Source organism: Canis lupus, chromosome 22 (genome assembly GCF_011100685.1).
Source record: "Canis lupus familiaris isolate Mischka breed German Shepherd chromosome 22, alternate assembly UU_Cfam_GSD_1.0, whole genome shotgun sequence".
Classification (NCBI taxonomy): Eukaryota; Metazoa; Chordata; class Mammalia; order Carnivora; family Canidae; genus Canis; species Canis lupus.
The window spans coordinates 46,633,435-46,646,171 of NC_049243.1; the positions used below are offsets into that span (position 1 = coordinate 46,633,435).

A 12,737-nucleotide genomic window follows, 5' to 3' on the forward strand; every position below is an offset into this window, starting at 1 on the left:
GGTTAGGTCTTTTAGATTAAGCCTCCAATGGTCTTTTAGATTAAGCCTCCTCCACCCCCAAAACAACTGACTTCTAATTCGTTTATTTTTCATATTAAAAAATACAGTTGTAGGGGCGCTTGGGTGGCTCAGTCGGTTGGGCATCTGCCTTCAGCTCGGGTCATGATCCCAGGTCCTGGGATGGAGCCCTGCATCAGGCTCCCTGCTCAGCAGGGAGTTTGCTTCTCCCTCTTCCTCTGTCTGCCACTCTCCCCTGCTTGTGCTCTCTTTCTACCCCCCCTCTAATAAATAAATAAATAAAATCTTTAAAATTTTTTTAAAAGAACACAAAAATAAAATTGTATCTAAATTACTCTCCATAAACCACTTGACAGAAATTAAGTGTTTATCTCAATCATCAGCAGTATAGGAGGCAGGCATGTCCTCTACCTCCCTTCTCAAATTTTAACACTTAGACATAAGAAAAATAAAACATGAGGGCAGCCTGGGTGGCTCAGCAGTTTAGTGCCTGCCTTCGGCCCAGGGAGGGATTCTGGGGACCCGGGATCGAGTCCCACATCGGGCTCCCTGCATGGAGCCTGTTTCTCCCTCTGCCTGTGTCTCTGACTCTCTCTCTTTGTCTCTCAAGAATAAATAAATAAAAAAGAAAAAGAAAACATGATGTCTAATTCTAATCAAGAGTAACAATTTATACTAGATGAAGCCACCTGCCTGAAACAAGACTAAGGGCTGGGGAAGACATAGAAACCACTGTTTAGATGCATGGAGGTAGGATCAAACAATTATTGAGAGTAGAGGAGTTACAATCCTTGAAGGCAGGAGGCACAGCAAACAAGCTCCACAGTCACCTCAATTCCATCCCTATGGGCATTTTTCCAAATTGCAGCCTAGAAGAACTAATTCAAACAGAAAATGATGGTCATATTGGGCTGGAAAGACAGAAGTCAAAATTGGGGTTGCCTATACAGTAGGGATTTGGTGGGGGAATTCCAGGAGAAGAGAAAAGTGCAAGGAAGAAACCAAACAACCTGTGTCCCTATACAAATTCTTCTCATTTGCTGACTATGAACCTGCACATACACATGGCAGCCCTCCCTCGCCCCCACCACCATTGCCAAAAAAAAAAAAAAAAAAAGGGGAAGGAAGAAGGAAGAAGGAAGAAGGAAGAAGAAGAAGAAGAAGCAGGGAAAACCGACACTGGGACTTTGAAGCTGCAGCCACACATAGTAATAAGGACACGGAAGTTGAGGTCCAAAGTATTAAGACTTTGGTAAACACTGCACTTTCAGAAACCAAAAGGGCTAGCCCCGAGGAGACACAAAGTAGAAGAGCTCCCACAAAGCCTAAAAATGTGCCTCAACAGAGCCAGGTGAGATCTGGCACTCAGACTGCTGGAGCAAACCTGACATGCGTTTGCTTCTGTAACTTAACACTGGCAATTTTGGGCTCCTACCAGAAACTGCCATGCCAAAAAAAAGGACCAAATATTAAAATGCAAGAGGAAAACCAGACAATGCAGAGAGACTTAGGCAAGAACTTTAAAATAATTACGATTAACATATATATATTATTTAAAAAATAGATGGAAAGATAGAAAATGTTAAGAGAACTAAAATCCATTACAAAAAGACCCAAAGGGATACTCTAGATTTTAAAACTGTAATTAAGAACTGTGAGAACTTCCTAGGAAGATTTAACTACAGACTGGACACGGAGGAAGACAGTAATAAGTCAGTTGAATGACAGATCAATAGAATGTATATTAACTAAAGTGCACAGAGAACAAAAATAATGCAAAATCAAAACAAATGCTGAAACAGATGTATGACATAGGTTAAGCAGTCTAGCATGTGCCGCTCAAAGTCCCAGAGAAGAGGGAGGAGGAGACCAGAGGCATCAAGGAAACCAGGCAGCTTCTGCAGTGTTCCAGACACGAGGTTTGAGAGTGTTTAACCAAGTTAAAAAAAAAAAAAAAAACCCAAGTCAGAGGCAGTACTTTCAGAGAAAAGACTGAATAAAGTAAATAAATGAAAAGATATAAATAAAAAGTCTTAATAAATAAAAAGACACACACAAAGGGGACAGGTAAGAGCAGGAAATCTAGGATAACCCACGGCTTTCAGAAAGGAAGAATGTACCCACACCCAGACAGTAACTGTAAGAGAAGCCAGCTGTGCAGGGGAGAGGCCAGGCAGCTCCAGAAAGGGAGCTGGCTCAGTCTGGGATACACTGATCAAGTGCATAAAGACAAGTGGGCAGGGTCAGCTGCAACAATTTCTATTTTGTGGTTCACAAGTATGATGGTGATCTGGGATTAGTTTCTCTTCACTATAATCTGTCCTGGTACTACTGAGGGAGATAGGAGGGAGAACTTTGGTCTCCCTGGAAAAGTAGGTAGTCATGTACCTCATTTGTGTTTTGGAGGTTAATTCTTGCCAAGTGTGAAAGTAATGGGAACAGTTCTAGAGATCTGGTGATGTGCTAGGAAGCTCCTGTAAACTGGAATTGCTATAGACTTGACAGCAGTGTCTAGATCAGTTCACTGTTCTACAGGAAAGCAAGGCCAGCAGAAGGAAAGGCACCAAAGCAGAGGATGTGAATATCTGGTCCTCTTGGTGGTCAGTCAGTACTGGTTTTAAGTGAGGAATTGGCCTATGCTTTATGTATCTGTCCCACTTAATTGGATTAATGACTAGAGGTAGAGCCACTTTTAATAGGAATCAAAATATCTGGAGGTGACTACCGAAAATGCAGATTCCTTGGTGTACCTTTAAACCTACTAAAGCAAGAATCTCAGAACAGCACCTAGGAATCACCACTTAGAACACATGCCCTTGATGATTCTTATCACAAATACTAAAGGTCGAACACTACTACAGCAATGGCCTAACTCATAGCATGGGTGTCAGGTAAGCTAATCTAGGCAATACCCTGATCCATTCTGGAGAACTGCTAAGACAACAGAAATAGCTTTGCGTTCAAGGCCCAGAGCCTGACCTACTCATTTTTCACTCTCAAGTAAGTTTACAGAAGCAGCACCAGTAACTGTAAGAGTGGCCTCAGAAGGCTGCGTGCAGAACCAGTGCTGATACTCCAGTGATCCACTCCCAGTATTCTGTCGGCCATAACTCTGGCCTTTGTATCTACTAGGCTACCAAGATACTGAATAAAAGATACTGTCATTAATAGATGAGAACTTATAAGACAATCTCATCAATGTCCAAGGAGCTACACAGGTCAGCACATGGACACAAAACATGTCATGGTGTTACAGGATGACTTACGGAGAGAAGCGAAAAACTTAAAAGACTTGTTAATTTACATCTTTTCGGTTTTCTGTAGGGAGTGACATCAGCTAAAATGGTGGAGTAAGGAATTCCAAAACTCCACCCTTACATAAAAGCTGTAAGAAGCTAGAAAATTGAGGGAACTCAACATTTTAAGAACTATGAAAACTAACCCAAAACTTGCAGCAACCTTAACAACATTTATTCAAGAAGAATGACTGATTCTCAGTAAGAACAGTGAGCTATGTGGTGTGAAACTTATCCTAGTCCCATCTCGTGCTCCCAAGCTGTTCAGTCGCCTTGAAAATGACAGCCTGAATTCTAGTACCAATACCAGAGGAAGCAGAATGGATCTTATTCTGAAAGAGTTTTAGTTTTTGTTTGAACTGTCTGGTGACTCCCTAGAAAACCCACTGAAAAGACTTGTCTTTATCCCGCTGAGCTCCTAACAGTGTTTGAGCTTCTACCCCATTTTAGTCACTCCTGCCTGCGGCAACAGAAAACAGGATGAAAGCACAGCAACCAAAATCTGGTGAGGAAAGGGCAATGAGACATTTTGGGAAATAGGGTTTTGAGAAGTTCTAACACATCCTTGGGATTCTAAAAGGCCATACACATGCCCAGGGAAGACTGAGAACCCCCAAGTTTTCTCCTCTGGTTGACCTTGAAGCTTGGTGTAAACAAGAAGTGAAGGCTGAGGTGGCTACATGCTGCCTGGCTGAGGGTCTGACACAGGCTGCTCCCCCTCCATCTGCCACACACACAGAGCCCCTAGGAAGACTGGGAGGCTTTGGGGGTCCAGGCATTTAAGTAAATCTGTCCCATACTGAGAACATGACTAGACAAATGTGACAGACTTCTGTGGCCACACAGGAGAAAGCTTACAAAATTAGCTCAGAGAAGTCACTAAACAAATAACAAAAACAACAGCAAACAGCAACAAACCCAAGGAAGGGGAGACTCTGACATCCAGAAGTGACATATTGTAATATTCAAAATGCCCAGGGTTCAACAAAAAGTTACGTGGCACTAAAAAATCCTAAAATAAATTTAATACAATTCTTTTTTCAACAGCATCAGGGAGGATAAAATACTTAGCAATAAGTTTAACAAGTCTGAGACTTGTACACTAAGAGCTACAAAAGTTAGATCATTGAAAGAAAATAAAGAAGATCTGAATAAATGGAACGACATCCCCTATTCATGGTTCAGAAGACTTAATATATTAAAGTAGCAATATTCCTCAAATTACCTATAGATTCAATGAAATTTCAATAGAAATTCCAACTATCTTTTTTCCAGAAATGGACAAACTGATGCTGTAACTTATAATGAAAGGCAAGGGTCCTAGGATTGCCAAGATAATCTTGAAAAAGAACAAAGTTGGAGAATTCCTAATTCCCAATTTCAAAACTTCCTACAAAGCTACAGTAATCAAACAGTGTGGTGTTTGCATAAGGGGAAGATATAGAGCAGTGGAAGTGAACTACGAGTTTGGGATAAACCCATGTGTCTGTGGTGTGTGGATTTATAGCATCATTATGGGGCTTGGACGGGACACTGATGTTATCTAATGTGGTACCCACTGTCAGGAGAAAGTTACATCCTTAAGTTGGGTAAAGAATTCATTTCCTCTGCCTGTGTGGATTGGTGTGTTTTTGAGAGAATGAAATGGCTAGGGGGACTTGGGAACTTTAAAGAAAAGGAAATTAAAGACAAAGATCATAAGCACTTCAGGAATATGGACAGCATGGACATCACAGGACAGAAAACAGGAAGCTGTGGCTCGGGCAGGGCTAGTTTAGGTGGAATATGACCAAGGCCCCCTCCATTGGAGGTGGTCTGGCACAGTGCACTGGAAAGGAATTACAATCCAAAGGAGCCAAACATACCATTATACGGTTGTTTTTAATGACTTTAGTGAAATATTAGTGAAACCCGAGGTACCGTGGCAAGGCTAGAAAGTGGAAACTATATAAAATTTAAATTGTGTCTCCTGATGTCTGGGACAGAGAAACTTAGAATGGTTAACCAAGGACGGAAAATACCCAATGACTGTCTTGAGTTTTTACTCAACTTTTAAGCAAGCAACTTTTAAGAAATAAACTGCCAAGGTTTGTTTTTGGGAAGAGTATAAATACAGAGGTCAGAAGTAATGTAACTCAGTGACTGAGCTTTCTCTGTAAAGACAAAAAGTGGAGAGACAGATCCAGCAGAAGAAAACTAATTAAAATAAAAGCAAAGTATTGCTTTCATTCATGAAGAACTGTTTTGACATTAAGATGTCCAACAGAGGGATCCCTGGGTGGCGCAGCGGTTTTGCGCCTGCCTTTGGCCCAGGGCGCGATCCTGGAGACCCGGGATCGAATCCCACATCGGGCTCCCGGTGCATGGAGCCTGCTTCTCCCTCTGCCTGTGTCTCTGCCTCTGTCTCTCTCTCTGTAACTATCATAAATAAATAAAAATTAAAAAAAAAAAAAAAAGATGTCCAACAGATTTTCTGAGCGCTTCCCATGTGATAGGACCTGATGGATGTTGGTGATATTTACAATTTTTTTTCTTTTTTTTTACGGAACACAAAAGTGATTTTTTTATTAGGAAAAAAATGCCCTATTTTAACACAAGTTCACTGTTTATGAGAACACATACTAAAAGAACAGTAACAAACTGGTCTTAGGAAGAAACAGTAAGATGACAGAAAACTTGATATACTACATCTTCAAGGTGCCTGCAAGCAGGCCCACTGGAAATAAACACACAACTCCCATCACCCACAAATCTGCACAGGTTCCATCGGCAAACATTTAGAAAACACACTGGAAGATACGGATGAACTCAACCCCATATGTACATTCACATGTGTATATGTGTGCATGATTTTCCTTCATTTTACTCTCAGCTCAAAGAAATTCTTGATCTAAAATTATTTCATGCCTAGCTTTTAACAAAGTCCTGGTTTTTGTGGAGCTTATGTTCCACTGGAATAATATTATACATAAACAAATAAATGCATATATTGGGTGGTAGCAAATGCAATGAAGAAAAAAAATCAAGCTTAAATGTGAATTAATTTTGCTGCTCTAACAGACCAAAGTGAAAAGAGTTCTCAGAACTCAGGGCTCTGCATTTTGTGCAGGTAATTTTTTTATTTAAGGAGGCTCCACACTCAGCATGGAGCCCAATGCAGGGCTTGAACTCATAACTGTGAGATCAAGATGTGAGCTGAGATCAAGAGTTAGATTCTCAACGGCCTGGGCCATCCAAGTGCCCTGTGCCAGTTGATTTTTTTAAAGGAATCTAGAGAATAAAGTGTCACAAATCATTATCTACCGAAAGCAGGCACTTTCCAAGTGGAAAAGTAAAAGCATTTAACTGAAACACAAAACTTCCCTTAAGAGTATACACACAACATGGATGAACCATGACACAGTATGCCTAATGAAACACACCAGGCAGACATGGACAAATATAATACATAATTCCACTTTGATGAAGCACTTAGAAAAGGTAAATTCATGGGGATAGAAAGGAGAACTGAGGTTACCAGGGAGTTTGAAGGGAAGGAAGTGGGGAGTTGCTGCTTAAAGGGTAGTTTCTGTTTGGAATGATGAAAAGGTTCTGGAAAAATGGATCATGGTGAGGACTGTACAACGCTGTGGGTGTACTTCATGCCACCAAATTACATACTTCAAAAGATTAAAAGAGCGTATCTTATGTTATATAGATTTCACCTCACTAAAAAATTACTTTCCGACGCTCAGCGAGAAAGGAAGAGAACACCTCCTAAGGCGTCCAAGTGAATCAGAGCCATCACAGCAGAGCAGTGGGGAGATGCACTTGGGTGAGGGCCACTGGGACAGCAGCACAGCTGCTCCTCCCCAGTGGTGACTGGCCTTGCAGCCAACCTGGGGGAGCAGCATATTATTTTATGAATGGAGCTGGCAAGCTTCCTTATAGATCTATTTCAGAGTAGTCTTGAAAATTACTTCTCTTTTTTTTTCTTTTTTTTTTTTTTAACTTTTTTGCTCCCAGTGTTCTACAAATGCTTAAAAGCATAAATGGTTAAATCTATAAGTCACAAAGTAGTAAAATTACTAACATGGTTGCTCCTTTTTCCTGATGAAACATATTTAGAGAAGGTATTTGTTAACTGAGCTTAAAGATATCCAAGTGAAAGTAAAATCGAGTCAATGAGAGAATATGGTCTAAAGAGCAGGAAGACACGGTAACGATAAACATTCATAACAAGACAGAGTGCCCTAGAAAATACAAATGGTAATTAAGAACTTATGTAACTCTTCCTGAGTTTAAGGTCTTTGATGTCTCAGGGAACATATAGCACTTCTTTGGTAGTGCTCTCTTTCCATGATTCTTGGATGGTGGACCAACTTTGTAAGTGGGAAGGTTGTCTGGATAGGACAAAAGTAACTGTAATAACTGAACATTTCCAAGAGAATCCCTTAAATTCTTACATGAGACAATTCGCAAGATGGTCAGAGAAGTTTTTCTTCCCATTAATTTTTTTTTCCTGATCATGTAAGTCATACATACCCATTGCTAAAAATTTGGAATTTACAGAAAAGCATGAAAGAAAAAAACCCGGCAACGTATTAAACCACATCACCCAGTAATAACAACATTCTGATTTATTTCCTTCTGATCCTGTCCCTCTTTTCACATGATAGTATCATGTAAGTCTGTATTTCTTACTTTAACATGGGAGCACAATCATTGTTCCCAGTTGTTGAAATAGGTTTATAAACATAATTTTGACGTCTGAAATATACTTGAGCAGATGGATATACAATTTACAACATTTCTTTGTTATATACTTAACTCATTTCTATTTTGTTTAAAAAATATGCAATGATGATCATATCTTTGGGAATACTTTTCTCCACTTCCTACTGTTTCTTTACAGTAATTTCCAGTGAAATTACTTAGATCAAAATCTATAAACACTGTAAGGAAGCCACAGCCATGGCTGCTTCAAAGTCTTTGCCGATTAATACTCTTTCCAGGAGTCCTTATATCCTTTTATATTTCCTCAGTTAAATTGCAGCTTTTAGTTTTAGTAATTAGGGTTATTATATAGTAAAGATATTATTAAGGTATTTGAATTTTTGTTATTATGAATAAATCACTGTCTTTCAGATGCTTTTTAGAAATAAAGCTTTTGATCTGATTACTGTCACCTCAAACTAATTTTACTAAGGTCTTATTTATTATAATGGCTGTTTTGGAAGAGTTTTAGTTATATAATCTGCCACATATTTTTATTTTCTCATTTTAATAGCTATACTTTTTTACACTAATGTTAAATCACAATGGTGATATGGAGATATTTATAGTCATTATGTTGTAATTTGTTCACAGAGTTTCATTGTTAAAAATTATGTCTTATGTTGGTTTGAGATATTCTTTGAACTTGTTTGTTCAAAGAATATTTATGTTTTTTGAGTACCTACTAAAACCAGGGACATAATGGTGGGAAAAAAAATGCATAAAATTCCTACTTTCAAGAAGTATACATAGTCCTGTAAGAAATAAAGACAAAAGAATCACGGGACAAAATTATAAAATTATAAAAATCAACTGTGCAAAGTATATGGAAGTACTGGTAGTTCTGTAAAATAATAAATATGTATGCATACATACACACAGGTGTGGGGCAGGGAGAGAAAGGGTTAACTCAGCAGGCCAGGTTGCTCAGACCTCATATATTCCCTAGAAGGGCCTATTTCTGTGTTCTCTAGGTTGGCTTCTTCTTTTTTTTTTTTTTCCTAGGTTGGCTTCTGAGAACTGAGCTCTTAAAATGTTCTGACAGAGTTTCTCCCATGTTGAGGCGCCTTGTTGCACTCTGGGGCAGTTTGTACAGAGTTTACGTAAACAGCAGGACTTATGATGAACAGGGGCTTTTTCTCTGAGGTTCTGGAGCTTCAGTGATGAAGAGGAGTCACATAGGCCTCATATCCCCATACGACAGACCCCTTTACAAACTCTGAACTCCCCGCTCAAGCTAGCATTACTCAGATTATCACACGTGAAGTCAAGCATGTCCTATACAACTCCACGAGGAGGAGCTTCGTGGAAGCTCCTGCTTGGTGTCCTCTAGACTTCACCTCATGCTGTTTCTCCCTCTGCTGATACATCTTGTATTCTGCTGCTCTAACAGACTGTGATCATGAGTGGAGCAACCTCTAGGCCCTGTTACGCCTTTGAGCATATCATTGAGCCTGAGGGTCATCCTGGGGCTCTCAATACAATGCGTGTATGAAAACATCCTCCACTGTGGCTAATTGAGGACAGCTTCTCTTCAGCTGTTTGGAGCTGAAGCCTGAAGAAAGACAATCAGATGAATGGATAGAGAGGAAGAATGGTTTCCCCAGCACGAGAGAAGGGAAAGTAGTGAGAGGAACATTGCACAGTCTGAGAAATGAAAGGAGGGAGAAGGTTCCCGACAGCCTTCCAGGCCACACTGGGGACAGGACAGATCCACGGATCCGTGCTGCGAGCAAGGGTGACATGATCAGACTCCCGATTTCTGCAGGTGTAGCACAGACCAGATGCATGGGGGCTTCCGGAAACTGGCCAGGGAAGGTTATCATGATAGTAGGTATTAGATAGTATTCTTACATTCCTCAGATTTTTAATTACTTGATGTTTCGTTGTTGTTGCTCATGGGGTTACTCTGTTGTTCGTGTTTGTTTTTTTTAAAGCTGGAAAGGATCCCTAAGGAGTGAGTTCTTGTGAGGAAATTCAGAACAGGAAGAAGGGGTGAGAAGATACTAGAATGAGAGAGGAGTGAGTCCGTATTTTCACTTTTTTTCTCACTGAGTTCTCCTGCAATCTCTACGAAATTGTTTAAATTTATTTGAAAGCCTGTCAATATTTGGTTTTATGTTAAGTCTTAAATCTACTAAAGGTTTCAAAAACAAGGAATCACATGAGAACTTACCATTATAGAAGAATGCCTAATATCTAATGCGTAGGTATAGTCCAAAACAAGTGAGTTTAATTTTAAAAATTTGTTCATATCTTCTTTGTTGATCCCAAGACTATGGAGCCCATTCATCATTTTTCCTTCTAGCTTCAGCAGATCCAAAAGACTTTTGAAGAGAAGAAAAAAGTTTTAGTTTGATTTGCCAAAAAATAACCTTTAAAGTTTATAGCCCTATTAAAGGATTTGAAACAAATTCTGCTGGTATTTTTATTAATAGCTGGAAAAAATATTATTAAATTCATTAACAAACAAGACAAGGAGTTCAACTAGGGTAAACTCATGCTCACTTTTTTTGTGTATAGTGACAAAATCTCACTATTTAAAAGGTTAGGCAACAAGGTATACTTACTACATTCTTTAGAAAAGAAGTGAAGATATGCTCACCTCTGAAAAAGCCAAAAATGAAGGGAAAAATATACTAGCTCACTATTTTGGTAAATCTACTATTAAAACAAGATAAGATCAAATAGGACCTAAAATATAAAAATTTTGCAGAGAAAAAGCCCCATTAAAGCATGAAAGTTCACAACTGTTTAGAATACTTATTAAAATTACTAATCATATATATAATCCTTTGAGAGCTCTTAAACATCATAGAAAATATTACTGCTAAAAATACCAACATCCATAAAGAAGCCTACTAGCAAAAAGTTTGGACAGTTTGATTCTTTAGACTCCTACTGACGAAGCTAACACTTGTGTGTGTGCCAGGTAAGTGCCATGTCCTTTCCACACACAGCACCTCTCACAACCACCTCTATTTGTAAGATAAGAATTTTGGATTGCATTGCCAATGTTCCCCTCATTTTTAAAATTTTACAATGCTTACTGATCAGACACTTTTTTTGGGGGGGGCAACAGAACTTTAACATTCCCCATAGGTTTTTTTAATCTACCATCTTTGTAATCTCAATCTAGTTTCTAGGAAAAACATCAGTCGAAAGACCAGATCGAGTTACATGGTACACTGGAAAGAGCACAAGATTTTGAATCCTGCTACTATTTGCCAGCTGTGTCCCTATCTTTGTGTGACATTTGAGTCTTCATTTCCCCATCTAAAAAAGAGAATGATGGCAGTCCCTCTATAAGGCATTAAGGTTAAATTAACCTACTACTGGGCACACAGTTGCCCTCAATAAGTATTAGTTTCTTCCTTGCTCTTTTCAAATCTTGAATTCTGGCTACCAATTAAAGAAAAATGGTTCTTTAAATATCTTGGGTCTATTTATCAGGAAAATTTCTATCTTTGCATTTTGAAATAATTAATTTCTCATGCTTCTCTTTGAAATGGTTATTATCTGAGAGCCTTTCACTGGCTTCCCTGGCCTTTCAAACCAAAGGTGAAAATCTGAAACCTAGTTGCACAATCCGAGCCTTGCCCTCCTGTGTAACCGCAGCTTCTTCCAGCTCCTCCTCACTCCACAGCCTGGACACAGGAGTGGATTGTCATTTTTTCAAATGTGCCACTGCTTGCAGAACTCCCATTCCCCACTTTGCCTGATTTGTCCTTTAAGTGTTAGCTTAAATTATCACTTCCTTGAAAAAATCTGACATTTCTACTGTCCCCATGTTCCATCAAGAACTAGTTTAAATCTCTGGAGTTATAAACTCCCAGAGCACTGCACTTTATCTTTTATAAAAGATATCTTTTTATTGCACTATCATTATATTTACTATCGGTTATCCCACCAAATCACTTATCTCTGTCTTCTCTGCCACTACACCCCCAATATCTACCAGTTCCTATAGCATAGTAGGCACTCAGATATTCACTGAATTGAATATTCATATTGATGTTATAATACTGAATTTTAATGTTATATGCATTACAAATACATATTTATCAAGAGCCCAAGGGGCTCCTGGGTGGCTCAGTCAGTTAAGCATTGGCTTGGGTCATGATCCCAGGGTCCTGGGATAGAAGCCCATGTAGGGCTCCCTGCTCAGTGAGTATGCTTCTCCCTCTGCCCCTCCCCCTGCTCATGCTTGTGTGTGCTCTCTGAAATAAATAAAATCTTAAAAAAGAAAAAAAGAGCCCCAAAGGACTCTGGGCTAGATAACTTCATTAAGATAAAGGAAAACCATACAAATAGGGTTATCAAGACACCTCTGTTACATCTTTCTTTCTGGTAGGTATATCGTGGGGACACTGCTCAAGCTTGACTACCAAAATGATTAATATCCACTTAGTACCAGTTTGTCTGCTCAAATCTGCAGCTGAGATGATTGCTTTGAGAAAAAGATGTGTCAGTGGTTCCAAGGTACTACATTTGATCTTAGCCAAAAGGCTGAGAAGTGATCAGTGGTTCCAAAGTAGAGCTAGAGATGTGAGGCACCATTTACAGACCTCCGCAAATTTACTCAGCTCTTCTGCCTTCCTTCCTAGTCACTGCCAGAGCCTCCTGCTGACAACCTCCCGGGGGATGAGAGCTAGGCTTGGGCAAGGC

The 12,737-nt window shown here is 39.4% G+C and overlaps 1 protein-coding gene across 3 annotated transcripts in view; it reads right to left on the reverse strand.

Moving 5' to 3' along the window:
* Nucleotides 1-12,737, reverse strand: part of UGGT2 (UDP-glucose glycoprotein glucosyltransferase 2) — a 184,336-nt gene that overhangs the window by 96,998 nt on the left and 74,601 nt on the right. For all 3 annotated transcript variants that reach the window (XM_038569879.1, XM_038569880.1, XM_038569881.1), the window contains exon 12: nt 10,246-10,396. In XM_038569879.1, coding sequence (XP_038425807.1) covers nt 10,246-10,396 — 151 coding nt within the window. The remainder of the gene's footprint in view (nt 1-10,245; nt 10,397-12,737) is intronic.